Source organism: Hylobates moloch, unplaced genomic scaffold, assembly GCF_009828535.3.
Source record: "Hylobates moloch isolate HMO894 unplaced genomic scaffold, HMol_V3 SCAFFOLD_3, whole genome shotgun sequence".
In the NCBI taxonomy this organism is placed as follows: Eukaryota; Metazoa; Chordata; class Mammalia; order Primates; family Hylobatidae; genus Hylobates; species Hylobates moloch.
Window position 1 is genome coordinate 33,876,080 of NW_026652278.1, and position 20,694 is coordinate 33,896,773.

General features: G+C 44.7%; 1 protein-coding gene across 1 annotated transcript in view; it reads right to left on the reverse strand.

Moving 5' to 3' along the window:
* ABCC2 (ATP binding cassette subfamily C member 2) overlaps window positions 1-20,694 on the reverse strand; it is a 59,029-nt gene that overhangs the window by 8,204 nt on the left and 30,131 nt on the right. Inside the window, exons 17-27 of the mRNA XM_032170059.2 lie at window positions 19,316-19,442; window positions 15,765-15,941; window positions 13,987-14,154; window positions 13,675-13,855; window positions 9,673-9,799; window positions 9,255-9,390; window positions 8,276-8,495; window positions 7,975-8,129; window positions 5,552-5,707; window positions 3,793-3,992; window positions 1,548-1,674 (exon numbers count right to left, since the gene is read on the reverse strand). Coding sequence (XP_032025950.1) covers window positions 1,548-1,674; window positions 3,793-3,992; window positions 5,552-5,707; window positions 7,975-8,129; window positions 8,276-8,495; window positions 9,255-9,390; window positions 9,673-9,799; window positions 13,675-13,855; window positions 13,987-14,154; window positions 15,765-15,941; window positions 19,316-19,442 — 1,774 coding nt within the window. The remainder of the gene's footprint in view (window positions 1-1,547; window positions 1,675-3,792; window positions 3,993-5,551; window positions 5,708-7,974; window positions 8,130-8,275; window positions 8,496-9,254; window positions 9,391-9,672; window positions 9,800-13,674; window positions 13,856-13,986; window positions 14,155-15,764; window positions 15,942-19,315; window positions 19,443-20,694) is intronic.

A 20,694-nucleotide genomic window follows, 5' to 3' on the forward strand; every position in this document is an offset into this window, starting at 1 on the left:
AGAGCAGTGCATTGAATGGCTGCAGAACAATTAGGTGCTCATGCGAAGGGCAACGTGAGTGTCTAGTGGTTTGGGACTAAAGCTGGAATTGGAGAGTCTGGCAATGGGTGGAGTGGGAGCAGAGCTGAGGCCTTCTGCCTGTATGCCTAGTGTTCTTTGTGGATCAGGGAAAGGCATGATCTAGGCCAGGGAATCTGTAGATGACTCAGATGCAAACTTCTCTCAGGAAAAGACCCAGGAGTTTGCATATATGCACAGAGTGTTCTTGTTGAGCAAATGGTGGTTGTAGAAAGGGAGCCATAGAGAGCAGAGGACAGAATCATGGGGACTCAGAGTATCCACTTCGTGTAGACTGAAACATATGTAATTGCTGGTATTTGAGTCATTTTGTTTTGGTTCAATCTAATGGTTTCCTGACTATTTGCCTTGTCTGTCCTGGGCTAAAAAGCCTAGAAATAGGGGGATGAAAGGGCAGTGACACGAGGAACTAAGTGACTCTAGTGAATAACAAAGTCCTTTTAGGTGCCCTGGCAGGAACACATTGGGCCTTATTAACTCCTTTTTTTGTTTGTTTGTTTGTTTGTTTTTTTGAGATGGAATCCTGCTCTGTTGCCCAGGCTGGAGTGCAATGGTGCAATCTTGGCTCACTACAGCCTCTGCCTCCTGGGTTCACGTGATTCTCCTGCCTCAGCCTCCCCAGTAGCTAGGATTACAGGCACTCGCCACCACGCCTGGCTAATTTTTTGTATTTTTAGTAGAGACGGGGTTTCACCATGTTGGCCAGGCTGGTCTCAAACTCCTGACCTCAGGTGATCCACCTGCCTCGGCCTCCCAAAGTGCTGGGATTACAGGTGTGAGCCACTGTGCTCCACCGGCCTTATTAACTTTTAATGAAAACAGCACTATTATATAAAGCCCACATATAACTATGCAAATCTCTTTGAACTAAAAAAATTAGTTCAAAAAGATGGTCAAATGACTCATTTATAACAAATATTGATTGAATAATTACGGTAGTGCCAGCCACTGTCTTAGGTGCTAGAAAAGAATCATGCCTGCCATGTATCCTCTAGTCATGCTGGGGATGCTGCAGTGAGACATATTCTATAGTTTTATCAGACTCTATGTTCTTTATTAGAATTACCTCCAATTATTCTACGATCTAAGAAAAATAAACACAGGAGGAATTATTTGTTCAAAAAGCCTTTCTGATTACTGCTACATTCTAGAGAAGAAAGTTATTTATTCTCTCACTGGAACCAAGCAAAGAGGCAGACAGGGAATAATTAGATTGAAATATATGAAATTGCCTTCTTAAGCCTTAAGGTCAATATTTATGTCCAGTTTTCTAGATGGCATTCATGTCTACTTAGGAAGAGTAAGGAATGTGTTCATGGGTAAAAGATGGAGCCAGGGTTTGAACCTCAGTCTCCTTTAGTCCCTCTGGATTTAAGAAGGAATCAAGAGCACAGACTCCACAGTATACATCAGGCTTAATCTAAGAATAAGTGCACTAATGAAACCAAACTCCCAACCTTCAAACTCACATTGAGTGCATTGGACAGAACAAAGCCAACAGTGTCCCCACTTAGGGTATCTCTGTAAATAACCATCATCAAGGCTGAAAAGAAGACAATCAGGTTCCCAACCAGCTCCAGGCGAATTGCAAGCCACCTGTGGGGCAACAGAACCAGAGAGTGGGTGTCACTGATCATGTCCTCATCTTAACCAGCAACCTTGGCATTCACAGAACATTCTCAGAGTGTTTGACTTGATCGGGCCGCACTCTTAGGCAATGCCTCAATTTGACTTAGAAACACCATGTATTCCTAAAAGCCTATTGATGTACTTTTTAAGAAAATAAATTGCATTTTAAAGATCCTAGAGGTCTTTGCTGAACTAAGGGAATCCTACAGTGCAACGTCTACCAAACTTGCCAAATCATAAGAATCACCTAGGGCAACTGTTAATATACAATGTTACAAATTCATGTGGAAAATTCCTGGACCCTTTCCTTTAAGATTCTGATTTCAGGGGGCCTGGGATGGGATTCAAGAATCTGCATTTTGTTTTTGTTTTTGTTTTATGAGACAAGGTCTTGCTCTGTCACCAAGGCTAGTGTGCAGTAGCGTGATCATGGCTCACTGCAGCCTCAACCTCCTGGGCTCAAGCCATCCTCCCACCTCACCCTCCCAAGTAGCTGGAAATATGGGTGCACACCACTACACCCAGCTAATTTTTTTGGTATTTTTTGTAGAGCCAGGATTTCATCATGTTGCCCAAGCTGGTCTTGAACTCCTGGGCTCTCGTGCTCTGCTTGTCTCAGTCTCCCAAAGTGCTGGAATTACAGGCATGAGCCATTGCTCCTGGCCAAAAATCTGCATTTTAAATGAACACTCCAAATGACTTCTTTTGATCAGGCTGGGGAAGCAATGCCATAGTGAATCCATGTGTAAGATTAAAAAGTAAGCACCATAGGAAGGGTCAACGTGCCCTGTTTGATTTCAGTATTTGTAAAAGGGGAAGAAGAAGCTGAGGGTGAAAGGAAGTTAGGTGCGAGTTGGCCACAGAGAGATATACTGGGGTTTCATAGAGAACTGAAGAGTACATGTGTATAGACACAGTTTATAAAAATGGACTTTCCCAGGCTGGGCGTGGTGGCTCATGCCTGTAATCCCAGCACTCTGGAAGGCCAAGGCGGGCAGATCACCTGAGGTCAGGAGTTCAAGACCAGCCTGACCAACATGGAGAAACCTCGTCTCTACTAAAAATAAAAAAATTTAGCTGGGCATGGTGGTGCATGCCTGTAATCCCAGCTACTTGAGAGGCTGAGGCAGGAGAATTGCTTGAACCCAGGAGGCAGATGTTGTGGTGAGCTGAGATTGCACCATTGCACTCCAGCCTGGGCAACAAGAGGGAAACTCCATCAAAAAAAAAAAAAAAAAAGGACTTTCCCAAAGAAAATGTATTTAAATGTCTGCACCAATAATTCCAGCATGTGTATGAATAAATATGATATATCCTTTACAGTGAAGGTCTAATAAGATTTACTTATATGCCTTTTCCTTCTTGGAAAGTCTCTAAGAAATGAAATATCTTTACAATCAAACTCCTGACCTGTCCACATTCCAAATAATACTGAGCATCTTTAGCGCCTCAAGACACTTTGGAAGCCGCTCAAGAATTTTTCTCCCTAAAAAAGATCTTCCTCTTTCCAGGACATACTGCTTGCCAGGGCTTAAGACACTGGAGAATAATGCTCACTCTGTTCACAGGATGGAAGCTTCCCTTTCTGTCATCAATGGTCTTACCTAAAAATTCCCAACTCTCCTCTCTCCAACCTCCACTGCTTTCACTACCCAGAAAGAGTGTCATGACTATGGAGAATCTCACATCCATTTTCAGAAAAGTAAACAGAGGATGTTCAGTTCACCCAGCACTTGTTTGGTACTGGGTTACAAAATGCTCACAAATGTCATTTGACTTCCACCATGAGACAGGTGGAACCCTGTGAAATAGGGTGTGCTCTGGCCATTACAAAAACAAAGAAATGGAGATTTTCCTTAGAGAAGTCAAGGCAATTCACCCAGCTTGGTAAACGGCAGAGCTGGCATGGGGACCCAGTCTCTGACTCCAAAGCTCATGCTTTCTTCTCTCCACTTACATAGCATGACAGTGTGTGTGGCCACAGTGAATTTCACACCACTAGCCATGCCTGCCCTCCCACAGCTAATGTCAAACATATAGCACCCCAAAGCACACACATGGGTAAATACCCAGGGGAAGCCTCACCTGTTGGAGGTGATCCAGGAAAAGACACATTTCTGGTTGGTGTCAATCCTCACCTCATTGTGTTTCAGAAATCGCTGCTGGTGCTCAAAGGCACGGATAACCGGCAAACCTGATACGGTCTCACTGAAGTGAGTGTAGATTGGGGACCTGGTGACAGAGTCCAGACGCCTCAGCTGGCGGGAGGTAGCCACATAAAACATCTGGACACAAAAAGTAGAGAATCAGCCAGTCCCGCAGTCATGAGGCATCCACCATCTTCCCCCTTTCTGGCCACAACCCACCATTCTTCCCCTTGATGACCACAGCTTACTTCTGAACAAGACAAGAGCCTGCAGTGCCATGTCTGGGAGCAGAATGATGAGAGAGGCTCCGAGGAGGAGACCAATGAGAAGACTGGGGTTGGTGGGGAACAGAGTGGGGTGAACGTGAGGAGACCACACCACAGCCTCAGAGCTTTGAGTCTCCAAACCTCCTGAGGAGTTTCGTCAGACTAACCCATATCCCCCAGATCTACGGCTATCGTCCATGTGACAGTTTCTGTACTCATTAGAGAAAAGGTCCCCAAAAGGATTTTGTAAAGGCAGCGGGGCCCGTGGGGTGTGTAAAGTGGGGATGGGCAGGAAATGGCCAGAAAAAGGCATGCCTAGGTTTGGGTAAAAATGGAAGAATCTGTTCAGTTAAGTGACCAAAACTGTGCCTCGGTGGTGTGTGAAGGTACAGAGAATTCTGGAGGTATGCAGAGTGCTGAGGGGGTAAGAACTGGAATAGGGTAGAATCCAGTTCAGGAAGAACCCTGTGGCCTGAGGGCAAGGGGGAGTGGAATGGGTCCGTGCTGCTACTAGATTCTGTGAGGATTTGTTGAAACCTGGGAAGAGTGGGGCGTTGGAGAGTCGGGATGTAAAATGTTATTCATGGACGTACAGGTGTTCCCTCCAATAACCCTGCTTCTTGTTTGTTGGTTTGTTATTAATAGTTAAAAGGCCGCTATGGTGGCAATGTGCCTGAGGAACTGTACACGGACACAGGGGCGAGCCGCCAATCACAGGCCACAAGGGCCACGAGCCCCTGACCACAGTGTCTTCAGAATTGTTTCCCCAGGCAAACAATTCACCACAAAAGCAGCTGGTGGAACCAGAGTTCCTCCACAGCCTCCCCTTCCCTCATCCATTTTATTGTGGGAATAGGGTTCCTTCCACTCGTTTCAGTTTCCCTGTTTCGCTTTCAAGCTGCACATTCCCTCGAAGAATACACTGGAATTGAGCCTAAACTACCCACAGACACCCCAGTGAAACTAGAACTTTGCCGAAGTAAAAAGATAGACCCAGCGGCTGCTGAGAGACATCTCCGAGCAGGTATGCCTGTCCAAAGTCAACCAAGGAAGCACCATAGCATGGCTCTTCTGGAACCGAACTAATCGTCATGGGGGTTCTTATGGAGCTGCAAGACTGTGTCCAGAGCCAATCTCAAAGTAGTCTTGGATCCAAACGTAAATCTGTCCCATCTAAGCTTCCAGGGAGTGAAGGGTGGGCAGCAGTTAGGGTGACATTTGCCATGAATGGTGCACCCATTGATGCTCTCACTTCAGCTTCAGAGAGTGGCCTGTGGGCTCCTGGGTATGTCAACGTATAACTAAATGGCAAAGATGCTGAGGGGAGGAATGAGTGACTAGCAATGAATCAGAGAGAAGATTCTCAGGAAAGAGGCTGGGCTTTTATAGATAGAGAGGAAGGAAGGATGACTTAGCCATTTCCAAACCTACCTGAACAGATACATAAATAATGCCAAGAGGAATGACAATGACGGTGAAGACAGGAGTGGCCATGCAGATCATGACAAGGGTGCTGATTATCCCCAGGAAGCATGTAATCCAGCTGCGCAAGGACTGAGGCAGGGTGTCATCCACTGTGGAAATATCCTAGGAAAACGATTAGGAGAGATATACCATCACTGAGGTCTTCCTAAGATAGTTTACATCTTCCTAGTTCTAGCAACGAATCTGTTGGATTCTGTGTGTTCCCAGTACTCCTTCATGTAATCATTTCATTGTGTTCATTTGCAACAGGCTGCATTGCTCGCCCCAATAACCAATTTCATTTCCATAATTTCTTCATTTAGGCCTGGCGCGGTGGTCACACCTGTAATCCCAGCACTTTGCAAGGCCAAGGCGGGTGGATCACCTGAGATTGGGAGTTCAAGACCGGCCTGAAAAACATGGCGAAATCCCGTCTCTACTAAAAATACTCAAGAAGTTGCTTCCTCTGCCAAGCATAGAGGACCAAGGGGAAGGGAGCTGGGGTTGAACGTGAGCCTGCCTGGACAGTGTTCTAACCAAGGAACCCAGTGGGAACAGATGTGTCTTAATGCCATGTTGCCTTCGTGTCATGTGAAATAAATGAACAAATGAGAAAATGAATGAATGGATGGATGGTTTGGAGAACACTCAAGAAGCTTGGTTTATATTTTGGGTTGCCCTTGCCTAAATTTCTGAGGATTATATTGATTCTATGATTGGTAATATGTGAGTACCAAAGTGAGTTTAAGTTATCTCTGGAATTTCTCAAACTGGATCAGGGATAATGGTCTTCCAGGAAAGCTCTAAATCATGGATGACTCCTGAGTCTAACCTACCTTTCCCAAAGTCCTATCAGAATGCAAATAACTATACCCACAGTTGGCAGATAAAAGAAATCCCTGCCAATTATCAGTTCTATGCAGATTACTTTTGATCCTTACCTGGCACAGTCTCCATCTTTCCTTCCTCCACTCCATCTCCTCTTAACTCAGCCATTGATCCCAGAGGCCCCTTGATCAAACTCCCCTTAATAGGTCTGAGCCACCTCCCCAACGAAACATACTATATAATTAATGACAGTTTCCTTTTTCATGCAAAAGCAGTCTTCAAACTATGACTGTTGCCTAAGTAACTTACAGAAAACCTCTGTGTTCTCTTTCCCAGAAGATTATATATATTACAACATGGGAGAAACTGTGATTTTTGCAAAATTACTATGAGAAATTTCTCACCCAAAATTGAGTGTTCTTTTAGGTTCTAGTAAAGAGCAGAAAGGCCATTGAAGTTGTCTCTAGTGACATCATGCCCACTGTTTCTGCTCCAGAGGAAGATGACACAGGGGGACCAGTTAACGGCCCACTTTTGAAGCAGTTACTGTGTCCCCAGAACCTGGCTGTGGATTGTGAGCTATACTTTCTATGTCTTCCCCAGGACCAACAAACAAGAGTCCAGAGCTACTCCATAAGCAGAGGGCTAAAAACTGTGCTGGTGATAGTTACTTATCATTCAGAATTGCCTGATCTCTGCCTCTGTTCCTGAATTCCCATCTCAGATACACTAAAAAATCAATGAGTTGGGTCTGGCCCATGGAAGAGAGACATCTATGATCTTCACATTCATTGAGTGCCCCAGTGCCTAGTACAGTAGTTGGCTCATAGAAAGTGCTCAATAAAGGTTGTTGAATGAATGAGTGAATGAATGCCAAGGGTTCCAGGATCTGTGGTAGATGGAAACAATATTTGAGAACTTCTTAAAATCACTGATGGCTCTATTCCATAGTCCAGACCAAATTTACTCATTCTTAAAGCATTCAAGATAGAAGTTTCAGGAATGGAGGCAGAGGCCAAGCAAAGGGTTAACCTACTATCTCTTGTATTTCCTGTCCCAGGCAGTGACAGTGCTTTTATTTATGTTCCTTCCTCTGCAGAATAATCCTTCTCACCCTGCTCTACTGCCATCCCTGCCCTACTGCCATCCCTGCCCCCCACCCTTGCCATCTCCCTGACTTGCTTCTATGACTTAAGTTTCACCTTTTCTGACATTTCCCACCTTTATCACTCAGGCTGGGCTAGTGCCTTTTTTTCCTTTGTACTCCCAGACCACCTTTCTACACACTGCTCTTACTGGTTTTACTATATTCTACTATAATCCTTCACTTCCTTGGTTGTCTTCTTCACTAGATGCTGAGCTACTTGAAGGGTCAGAGATGTTCATCCCTCAATCTCCAGGATTCTTGGGAGCTCACAGCAGGTACTCAAGAAACACTTGCATGTTGAGTGACAAAAGAACTGGAACTGAACAGTATTGTCTAGGGGGACACAATAATTCCTCCCTGTCAGAAAGATCCTCAGTATATAAACATACCACGTGGCAGTTCTTGAGATACTTACGCCGGCAAACCTGTTCACAATCCGGCCTGTGGGTGTTGTGTCAAAAAATCTCATGGGTGCTCGAAGGATATTGTTCAGCAGTTGCTTGTGCAAGATATTTGATGCATGGACGAAACCAAAGGCACTCCAGAAATGTGCTATGAACACAAATAGACCTAGAGATGGAAGCAGTTTTGTCAGCACCATGCACAGGAATCCCTGAAGACTTGTGCCCAGGACATAATGGCAAATGCATTCCTGAGTCCAGGAAAAGTACAGGGTCCAGACAGATTCTGTAAGATGTCATAGCCATCAGACATACCTTGGGCTAATCCCAGAGCTCCATAGACTCCAACTCTCATGTCCCTCTGAGATGCTGGATAGTCGGTGCTATTGAAGATTTTAGAGTCACTGGTCCAAGCACTGAGCCAGAGGTTGGATCCAACAAAAGCCACAGAATTCATCACAAACGCAAGGATGATGAAGAATATCGAAAACAATCCTATTGCTTGTAGGTACTCCAGGTAGATGGAGAACTTCACCTGCAAAGTCCCCACCTCAATATTAGTAGAACTCCCTAATGGCTTTTGATAAAGAATCACCTAGAATGCCAAACACAAGGAGAAGTGGAGTCCCCTGGGAGCATGGGTAGCAGGTAGCAAAATTTGGTAGTCTGTGGTCACCATTTCTGCACTGTGCCAGGAAGGATAATAGAACAATGCTGAAATACAATGCAGGGTAAATAATCATCAAAGCCAAAGGCATTTAAGAGCAGAAGATATGAAAACAGATTGGAACAAGCCAGACATGGTAGCATGCCCTTGTAGTCCCAGCTACTCAGAAGGCTGGCGTGGAAGGATCTCTTGAGCCCTGAGGTTTTAGTCCAGCCTGGGCAACATAGTGAGACCCTGTCTCTAAAATAAACACACAAACAAAAAATCAGAGTGGAACAGATGATGGGGTTCTACTACCGACCTTGAAATTTGTGGTTAAATTTCATTAATTTGAATTATGTGCTTTAGGTCTGAGTTTTCCTGTTCCTCCACACATCAGAATGGAGTCAAACACTCATGAAGTGTAGGATGAGGACATTCACAGGAAACATAGCATTCTTTATGGAAATATGACTTGGCAGAAAGCCCACAGCCTCTGCTAACAGGTTAATAATGAGTCTGAAGATTTGCAAAGGACAGAGGACATATTGCTTCTGTAAGTGTGTGTTCAATTTTCACTGAACGTTAAAAATTTTGAGTTCTAAACCTTACAACACCTCAAATACTACTTTTTTATGTGGTGTTCACCTTTCCAGTTTCTATGAATTCCTTCTTAATTAGTTTTTGTCCTTTCACTAGTTCTTCGTCTTCCTTCAGGCTATTCACATTCCGAGTTTTCAAGGAGTTTTTCAGGGACTTCAGATGCCTGCCATTGGACCTAGAACTGAGAGAGGGAAGCTTCCCTGAGCATGCAGGCAATTCCCAAGGGTCTTCTTGCAAGCAGATGTCACAGTCACTCAGCTGGCATCAAAGCGCATTTCAGGGCAGATGACCAGGGGAAACTGACACGACCCGGATCTTTCCCCATCCCCGCAACAAAGAAACAAAGGAAGAGCTTGGAGTGTCCATGGTGTTAACCCTCACAGGAAAAGCCCAGGAAGAAAAAGAAAAAGATCAAGTGGAAATATGGAGCTGACGAGGGCTGCCAGCTGAACAGATGGCCAACCTGCGGCTAAGCGTTCGACGAAAGCTGTTCTCTCTTCTCATGGTTATGGAGGCTGCATCTTCGGGGATCTCTTCCACACTGGATATAAGCCCATAGTCATCGTCTTCTTCTTCACTGCCATCATGGACTAGGGAGACACACTAGAGGTTAGGGAAAGAGCTGTATAGATCCCTGTCAGTCCTATGAACAAGGAGAGAGAAGCCTCCTCTGATCTTGCTGGTTTCAGCAAGGGATCCCAGATGTACGTACAGGATAGAACACTTTACTCCATAAGTACTCCATAAATAGTTATTAGTACATCTTGTTATTAAGAAATATCAGGATAAAGAAGAGATGAATTAATATTCCACTGGAAGAGAAAATGGTCAAAATGGAGAAGAAAATTCCTAGAAATGCCCAGGTTCCTTTGGAGGAGGAAAGAGCTTTTAAGGATTATGGTAGACAAATAGAAGAGTCACATTCTCAGAATTAACTAAAGAAGTGATTGTAAATTGAAAATGCTCATCTTGGCCGGGCGTGGTGGCTCACACCTGTAATCCCAGACCTTTGGGAGGTCAAGGTGGGAGGATCACTTCAGCCCAGGAGTTTGAGACCACCTTGGGCAACATAGGCAAACTCTATGCCTACAAAAATTTAAAAATTAGCAGGGTGTGGTGGTGCACTCCTGTGGTCCCAGCTACTTGGGTGGCTGAGGTGGGAGGATCACTTGAACACAGGAGGTTGAAGGTGAGCCATGATTGTGCCAATGTACTCCAGCCTGGGCAACAGAGTGAGACTCTCTCAAAAAAGAAAAAAAAAAATGCTCATCTTGAAATTCAAATAATTTAACAAACTTATATTAATTTAAATCACTTAAAAGACATACCATGAAAATAAAATAAAATATAAGACACAGTGTGGGCATCAGTGGGGATGGTAGAATAGGAACCCCCAGATATCTACTCCTCCATAAAAGCAATGAGAATAATGACCAAAAAAATGGTCAAAGTCAACTTTTTCAGAGGTCTGAAATTAACCAAAGGCTTGCAACAATCCCAGAAGCATTTGTGTTTTTGAAGAGCTGAAACTTAGTAAGAACAATAAGTTTTGTGGCAGTTTAACTTACCCTATTTCTGTCCCCCCTCTCCTTGGCTGCTATAGCCTAGAAAACTAACAGCCATACAATCATAGTAGCCATGAAAACCAGCAGCCTAGCAGCCAGTGGAGGGGGCAGAGTGGGTTCAGAATGCTCCCAAAAGCCCCATCCCTGGAGAACTGACATTATCTCACCTATCTGGAATTCTCTGAAAACCCCCATTTATAGGGCCTATTTGACCTAACACTGAGCTAGCTCAAAAAACCAGCAGCAATTATTTAACAACATGGCAGCTGCCTGAGGTGGTGATAACACTTGGGGCAAATAAGAAGCTGACCAAAAACTTAAAAGGAAAAGCTGGGGAATAAGATGCTCACAGGGGCTTTGATCTCTCTGATATATTTATTCCCAGCAATCTAGAATACCATGTACACATGCAGAGCTGTGCACATGTCCAGGAAAGATGGAAGAGGGCTCTAATCTTTCACTTCCGGCTGACCATGTGGCTCTGTATAAGCAGGAAGTGAAGGCCAAGGCAGAGATGTAAATTGCTGGAGTGCTGAAGACATGCTCCTCACCACCCACAACACACACACACAGCCTCTCAGCAAAGGCTGAGACTCTTATTGTTTCCAAGCATTTAAGGAAGTGTCTGTCTAATCACTAGCTGACCTCTAAGCCAACCAAACAGACTTCAGTGGTCACACATGACAATGACAAAGAATACAGACTTAACAGAATTAGTTCAGGAAATGAAACAAACAAATAGGAAGAACAACCACAACAAACAGCAACAACAAACATCGCCAAATCACTGGAAACTAGGTGAGAGGCCTTGAACAGATTATTGCCTAACACCTTAAGAAAGAACTAATCCTGCTGACACCTGCTGACACCCTTCTAGCCTCCAGAAATGTGTGGCCATTCAGTTTGTGATGTGTTGTTAAGGCAGCTAATTAGGAAACTCATACACAGAACCAATCTCAGTGCAGCTCACCTTGCCCTCCTGCCCTTCTCTTCATTCCACCAAGTCCCAGATCCTAGGGCCAACACAGCAGCATCCTAGGCTCTGGGGCTTACAAAACTGCTCAGAAATGTTCTTTCAGTGTTCACCAGAAAAAGGGCTTACGGGGATGTTTTGCAAACTGTTCTTTGTACATTAAAGACAGGATTCTTCAAAGGAGAAGGGGTTTATAACAGAATCCAGAAACTCAGATCCAGGCTAATCAGAAAAAAATGTTTACCATTAGCATGGGAAAACTGCCCAATTTTCTTACGGTAACCATGGTGATGTGGGTGACTGAGCAATAACTCAGGGAACTCTAGCATTAGACACTGTTCTTTCCTTGGCAACCTCACTCTCCATTCCAGGCAGGTGCTTTTTGCTTTCTCCACGCTACTACCTGGAGCACATAAAGGCTGATGCAAAGCTTTCAGTCGCCCCTTTCTGCTGGTCCCTGATACTCCTGCCCCACTCTCCTGACCTGGCTCCCAATTCCTGTCACCTACGCCATACTGTTCTTTGTTCCCGCCTTCTCCTTCCAAAGCTTACAGACTTCCTGATTTAGATTTTTCTTCTGTCTTTTTTGAGCAGAGATGGGGTTTCACTATATAGCCCAGGGTGGTCTCAAACTCCTGGGCTTGAGTGATCCTTCTGCCTTGGCCTCCAAAGGGCTGGGATTACAGGTGTGAACCACCACATCCAGCCCTGGCTTAGATTTTTCTTTCAAATTCTTGGGCTTCTCAGGGTGGTTTTCTTGTTGTTGTTGTGTTTTTGTGTGTGTGTGTGTGTGTGTGTGTGTGTGTGTGTGATGGAGTTTCACTCTTGTTGCCCAGGCTGGAGTGCAATGGCACGATCTCAGCTCACCGCAACCTGTGCCTCCCGGGTTCAAGCAATTCTCCTGCCTCAGCCTCCCAAGTAGCTGGGATTACAGGCATGTGCCACCATGCCCAGCTAATTTCGTATTTTTAGTAGAGATGGGGTTTCTCCATGTTGGTCAGGCTGGTCTCGAACTCCTGACCTCAGGTGATCCACCCGCCTCAGCCACCCAAAGTGCTGGGATTACAGGCGTGGGCCACTGTGCCTGGCCCTCCCAGGGTGGTTTTAAACCATCATTTGTCCTCACCTCATGGTCAGAACATGCTGTCACTTGTAGGCTGTGCAGCTACTCCCTCATCTGACTGATTTCTGGAATGCCTCTACAGCCTTCTGCCCTGGCTTTCTCGGACCTGAACTCCTGCTGGTGACAACCACCTGAGGGTGATAACCAGACCGATGCACAGGACTGCTGTTGGCAGGTCCTTGGGAAGGGTCACAGTAAACAGAGCGCCACTGCTGACTGGGGCTAACTGGTGAACCCAATGGTGGTGATATTAGAGGCTGTTGCTATGGTATACTCTGAGACTATGCAACTGCCATAATTTTTTTCTGGTTCAAACACCCAGTGGTTTTGGTATATTAATCAAAATCCCTTTGTTAGGATTTACCAAGAATTTAGCAGTACACTAATAGTGCCAGCCCATGAAGCTGTCGAGGAAGTGGTTTTAATGGATTTGGGGTAGATGGGGTGACATGTGTGACTAAAGTCAATAGGAACATGGCATCCCTAAAAGAGGGACCGTTGTGCCACTGGTGTTTCTTCCACAAGGGTTACTCACTCAGACTTTCAGTTGTACCCTTCTAAAGAGTGTCCTTTGATTGCATGTCAGACATCAGATGAGCAGGATAAGCCACCACTTTGCCCAGGCATAGAGTTTCAACTTCTATGTTTCCCTAAAGAGACTCCGAACCCAGAAAGCAGAGTTTGAATCTCTGGGTAGTTCGCTTCCAAATCTAGTTCTGATACTGAACATTTCAGGAAGTAGATACTGGTTTACCATTCCCCCCATGGCCCAAGTTCTATCTTGTCCCAATCCTTCTTACATACCTGTGGCTTCCTCTTCAGGGCCTGTATGTCTTAGAAATGTCTTCAGATTCTTAGCAAACTCTCCTTTTTTGGCCAGGAGAGCACTGTAGGATCCTTTCTCTACAATTGTGCCATTCCCCAGAACTACAATCTCATCCACTTGAGGAAGAAAGTGCATGCTATGTGTAACCAAGAGTCGAGTCTATAAAAATAGTACGAAGTTGTGTTGATTACCATATGTCCACCATCTTCCCGGTCTTACTTGCCAGACGTGTCCTCCCCTCTCCCTCCCAACCCACCTTTATATCTTCATCATGTTCAATGATTTCTCACCTTGCCTTTCAACAGGCCATTGGGGCCCAAGACCTTATTAAAAATATGTTTTCCTACATGAGCATCCACCGCAGACAGGGGGTCATCTAGAAGATAGATGTCTAAATTTTGGTAGGTAGCTCTGGCCAGGCTGATCCGCTGCTTCTGACCCCCACTGAGATTTATACCCTGAAGAAGAAAATAATTTATATTAAGCACTACTCTCTAGACCCACCTTCACAGAATCTAATAGGGAGGGGTAAAAGGAAGAAATTTTTCTCAATAAGGTGTCAAGGGGTTAAAAATCTTACAAGTTCCTTTATACAAATAAAGAACTGATTCAAATGAATAACTTTAGCCCTAATAATTAAAGATATGGCCAACTTACCACTTTTTATCAGATAATTTACTTATTTAATAGTTTTGTTGCTTGTCACCCTGTGAGAATGTAGAGCAGAGGTTTTTTCTTTTTTTTTTTTTTTTTTGAGACGGAGTCTTGCTCTGTTGCCCAGGCTGGAGTGCAGTGGCACCATCTCCGCTCACTGCAAGCTCCGCCTCCCAGGTTCATGCCATTCTCCTGCCTCAGCCTCCCGAGTAGCTGGGACTACAGGCGCCCGCCACCGTGCCCAGCTAATTTTTTGTATTTTTAGTAGAGACGGGGTTTCACCGTGCTAGCCAGGATGGTCTCGATCTGCTGACCTCGTGATCCACCTGCCTCGGCCTCCGAAAGTGCTGGGATTACAGGCGTGAGCCACTGCGCCCGGCCGGAGCAGAGGTTTTTTCTATTTTGTTCATGGATTTAACTCCAGAACTTAAAACACTGTTTGGCACATAGTAGGTGCTCAATAAGTGTATGCTAATTAATGAACAAAATTACCTAGAGCTGTATCTTCATTAATCTTCTAACATCTCAAGATTTTTGTTCCTCAAGATTGCTACATTTATTTCTAGTAATGAGGAGGGAGGATGAAAACATCCTAAATATGCAGGGTCTTTATTTAGAGGTTTCAAAATAAATTATGCTAAATCTATATAATAAATACTATACAGTCATTAAAATTTTTTTTTTTTTTTTTTTTTTTTGAGATGGAGTCTTGCTCCATCTCCTAGGCTGGAGTGCAGTGGCACAATCTCCCTGGTTCAAGCAATTCTCCTGTCTCAGCCTCCTGAATAGCTGGGACTATAGGTGCCTGCTACCACGCCCGGCTAATTTTTGTATTTTTAGTAGAGATGGGGTTTCACTTTGTTGGTCAGCTGGTCTTGAACTCCTGACCTCAGGTGATCCACCCGCCTCGGCCTCCCAAAGTGCTAGGATTACAGTCGTGGGCCACTGCGCCCAGCCCTAAAAGTCTATTTTTAGGAAAGGCCTTTAATGAAATCAGAAGATAAGTCACAATAAACATCTAAGTGTTCAAAGCAGATTAGTAGAATCTTCCTCTGGCCTCGCTGATACAGAAGTAGAATCAGGACATCTAGGCTCTGGTCCCACTTCTGCCCCACCACCTGTGAGATCAACCTTGGGCCAGTCACTATTAACTTCTCATGGCCTTTGCCTCATCATCTTTGATTTAAATTACATAATTCCTGTATCTCCTTCCAAGCAGAAAGTTTAAAATTCTGAGTTATTTACATGGAATATTGTGGCCACATAGTACAAACACATGATTTCTGGTGTTTATTCCAAATACGACTACCTAAATTGATCAACAAGATTACCCCCATGTATTTCTTCACCACCGTCCTCACTTTTTCTCTTCAATATGCCTTCACCCTTGAAGATCCTTTGTTATCCTAAGTACCTTCTCTCCAATCTCAGCCAAATCTCCTCCAGGCAGCATCTCCAAGTCTGGGAGGAGAGCACAGGCCTCCAGTACTTGCTGGTACCTCTTTTCATTAAACTCTGCTCCGAAAAGGATGTTGTCCTTTATGGTGCCATTCTGAATCCAGGACTGCTGTGGGACATAGGCAGTGGTGCCCTAGATGAAAAAGGATCAGATCATGTTACAGCTGCACCTCCAGAAACGCAGGGTTGAAGGACGGGGTGGCTGGTGAGGGGAAGAAACAAATGGAGCTTAAATGGGGATAACTGCATCAGGATGACTGAGGATCTGATATTTATTCACGTGCTTGTAGTTATTCCACTCTCAGGACTCAATATCCTCTTCACCATTAAAAGCCCCACCCCCTTTCGTTGCAGTATGGTTTTCCAGCCATGATCCTGAAAATTAGATGATAAATGTGTGTGTTGCTTCTACAAGAGGGTTTTAATCAAACCCAATTGAGTTTACTAGGACCAACAAAGGGCTAACACTGACAAGGGAATGGTATAGATCAGCAGTCCCCAACCTTTTTGGCACCAGGGACCGGTTTTGTGGAAGACAATTTTTCCATGGATGGGGTGGTAGTGGGAGATGGTTTCGGGATGAAACTGTTCCACCTCAGATCATCAGGCAGTAGATGCAACCTAGATCCCTGGCATGTGCAGTTCATAATAGGGTTCGTGGTCCTATGAGAATCTAATGCTGCTGCTGATCTGACAGGAGGTGGAGCTCAGGTGATAATTCTCACTCACCGCTCACCTTCTCCTGTGTAGCCCAGTTCCCAACAGGCCATAGAACAGTACCAGTCTGAGGCCCAGGGGGTTGAGGACCCCTGTATAGATGACATCTTAGGAAGCAAGATTCTATCCAAAGAGAGATGGAAGCTGGGGGTGGTGGCTCATGCTTGTAATCCCAGCCCTTTGGGAAGCTGAAGTGGGCGGATCACCTGAGATCGGGAGTGACCAACCTGGCCAACATGGTGAAACCCCATCTCTGCTAAAAACACAAAAAGTAGCTGGGCGTGGTGGCACGAGTCTGTAATCCCAGCTACTCGGGAGGCTGAGGCAGGAGAATCGCTTGAACCCAGGAGGCAGAGGCTGCAGTGAGCTGAGATCGGGACACTGCACTCCAGCCTGGGAGACAGAGTGAGGCTCCATCTCAAACAAACAAACAAACAAAAAACAGAGATGGAGGCCAGGCACGGTGGCTCACGCCTGTAATTCCAGCACTTTGGGAGGCTGAGGCACGTGGATCACGAGGTCAGGAGTTCAAGACCAGCCTGGTCAAGATGGCGAAACCCTGTCTCTACTAAAAATACAAAAATTAGCTGGGCATGGTGGCACGTGCCTGTAATCCCAGCTACTTGGGAGGCTGAGGCAGAGAATTGCTTGAACCCAGGAGGTGGAGGTTGCAGTGAGCCGACATCGTGCCACTGCACTCCAGCCTGGGTGACAGACTGAGACTTGGTCTCAAAAAAAAAAAAAAAAAAACCCAACCAGAAATGGAGACCAACAAAGGCCAGTGTTTGAGGAAGAACCCAGTTACGAGTTAGCAACAAAAAGGTTCCCAAAAGGAGTTAGAAGACAGACTTAAATCTGTAGTCTGCTCTGCTACAGTGCATGTTCTTAAAATTGCAGATTAGTTCATTAGTGGTTACTAAATCAGGAAATGATGTCAGTATATCGTAGAAGAACAGCTGGTTCTTACATTTCTTTTCCAAGCAGGTCAATATAAATCAATTGGAGAAAGCATTCTCATACTTAAAAAGAAACCCTTAGCAATATATGAAGATCTTAAGAAAAAAAGCTGAAAATCTATAGATACGCCTCTCTTTGGTACAAGTAGTGGTAACAATTCAAAAATAACTATAATTTTCCCTAAATATAGCTCTCTGGAAAAGTTCAGAGTACTGATGAAGATGCCATGAAAACATTTTCCTCTGTGTTAAAAAAAAAAATCATAATTAGCCAGGCCCACTGGCTTACCCATATAATCCAAGCACTTTGGGAGACTGAGGCAGATGGATCACTTGAGGCCAGGAGTTTGAGACCAGCCTGGCCAACATGGCGAAACCCCGCCTCTACTAAAAGTACAAAAATTAGCCAGGCATCATCAATGATAGACTGGATAAAGAAAATGTGGTACATATATACCATGGAATACTATGCAGCCATAAAAAGGAATGAGATCATGTCCTTTGTAGGGACATGGATGAAGCTAGAAGCATCATCCTCAGCAAACTAACACAGGAACAGAAAACCAAACACTGCATGTTCTCACTCATAAGTGGGAGTTGAACAGTGAGAACACATGGATACAGGGAAGGGAACAACACACACCAGGGCCTGTTGGGGAGTGAGGGGCGAGGGGAGGGAACCTAGATGACAGGTCAATAGGTGCAGCAAACCACCATGGCACATGTATACCTATGTAACAAACCTACACGTTCTGCAAATGTTTCCTGGAACTTAAAGCAAAAAAAAAAAAAAAAAAACACACCTGTAATCCAGTCTTGGAGGCTGAGGTAGGAGAATGTTCCAACCAGGGGGGTGAGTGCTATTGCACTCCAGCCTGAGTGACAGAGCGAGACTCTCTCTCTCTCTCTCTCTCTATATATATATATAATTGATGAAGAAGACAACACCCTACACCAGATTTTTATTTTGGTAGCAAATGCCATCAAAGATTTAGCTCCCAAAGGAGGAAGAGAGAGGTCCAAGAGTAATTGTAATGTTGGGTGCAAATGCCAGTGTTGATTTTACAATGCTACTGTTTGTATTGCTCTTGATGTTATTGTTATGGTTGGTATTGTTTTTGTTGGTAGTTTGGTTACAAAGTTATATAAGTTTTTAGTGATCTATTACAATTATTGTCCCCTAGGTCCTGTTATTTTTACTGTACAGTTTTGCAGGATGTGTTATTTTTCAGAAACAAGTACATAGCTAAAGCAGAAATGCCTATATATATATATATTTTTGAGACAGAGTCTCTCTCTGTCACTCATGCTGGAGTGCAGTGGCATGATCTTGGCTCATTGCAGCCCTCCTGGACTCAAGTGATTCTTATGCCTCAGCCTCCCAAGTAGCTGGGATTATAGGCACATGCCACCATGCCCGGCTAATTTTGTATTTTTAGTAGAGACAGGGTTTCACCATGTTGACCAGGTTACTCTCGAACTCCTGACCTCAGGTGATCTGCCTGGCTCGGCCTCTGAAAGTGCTGGGATTACAGGCATGAGCCACCGTGCCTAGCCAGAAATGCCTATATTTTGAAGGAAGACATCTCTAATCAGCAGTTTTCACACTGTAGTATGCATATGAGAATCACCTTTAGAGCTCATTAAAAATGCAGATTCCCAAGTCTTACCCTCAGCAACTGATTATATAAAGCTGAAATGGGACAGAGAATCACAGTCTGACGTCTCCAAGGCCTCACCTACTAGCCCTCAGTGCCTTCTCCCCAGTGAGGCAAAAGCACGAAGCTGCTGACATTCGGGAGTCAGAGGCTTTTGCATTGACGTTCCCTCTCACCTTGATGGTGATGTGCCCATGGACATTTTCCATTTCTCCCAGCATGGCTGATATCAAGGAGGATTTCCCAGAGCCGACAGGGCCCATCACAGCCACAAGTTGGCCTGGCATAATGTCCAGGTTCACACTGAAAGAGAGGAATGTCTTTGAAGGAGATAGCAGGGGTTGGGTATTGGAGAGTAGTTCAAGTCACTTCTCTGAGTTTCCATGAAGTCTGGTATTAGGAGATTTCCCCTCAAGATTGGAAAATTTGCCTTGGATATACAAGACCCCAAAGTGCTTCTTTAATACTTTTACTTTTTCTTTTCTTAGCACTAAAAGGCTAGAGAATGAGCCCTAATGAGCCCTAATTTATCCAACTCATCTATAAGCTGTTTGTGTCAAATGTGCATTTCCAATGATAAAATTCTCCTAGAACTAACATGGTTACCCATTGAACAAGACCCTAGTGGGGGCCTGGAGACCTGGCTTGGTTCAAGTCCCAACCCTGACACTGCTGGGCTATGTTATCTTGGAAGGTCACTTCCTTTGGACTAAGGACCCCTCCTTTCTTACTAATGGGATTGGACTAGATTAACATTTCCCAAATTTAGCTACTAAATGTGTAACCTGGAACATTTGCTGAAAGTAGATTCCCTGGCCCTTCTCCTGAATATTTGACTGTATCTGGCTGAGTAGGGGCCCACAGTGGGATAGGTTCCCGGAAACTCTGTGTGCTAACCCTGTTATTTGAGTCTCTAGAACATTAGGAACTTGTTCAGTCTTTCTGAATCTGCCCATTGAGGTGAATTTCTTCCAGACCTATAACAGTGAAGTGGAAGCCCTGCCCAGTTTCCTCTCTGGAAAGGGAACCTGCTGGGTTAGGAGGGTTCAGAGCAGGTGCTCCTGCCCCAACTCATCCTGCGGCTAGCTCTGGAGTCCATGTTAAAGGCTATAGGAACAAGATAGAGCAGTGGGAAGTCAGGAGTATAGTAAGGAGACAGTAAGATGTGCTCAGTTGTGAAGAAAGAAAGGTATGGCCTATTCAGCCTCCTGGTGTACTCTGTGTGCTGTGCTCAGTGGATGAATTGGGTGTGCTATCACACATGGTGCTTAAGAGACACACTATGTGCAGAAGATACACACTAAGAAGCCAGATTCCAATGTTCCTGATTGCTATTCTTGAATGAATGAACTTATACTGAATTCAGGTTCTTGTGTTTGTCTTCTACCATACCCAGAGATGCCGGCCACCTGCCAACGCTGCACTACCTCCATCCACAATCTGCACACACAAATGTCCTCATGGGATCACAGCTGGATATTCATGGTCCCATAGTAGGAAAGCAGGGTGGCAAATGCAGTTATCAGGGGAAAGGGCTGAGAACCTTTGCTTTTAG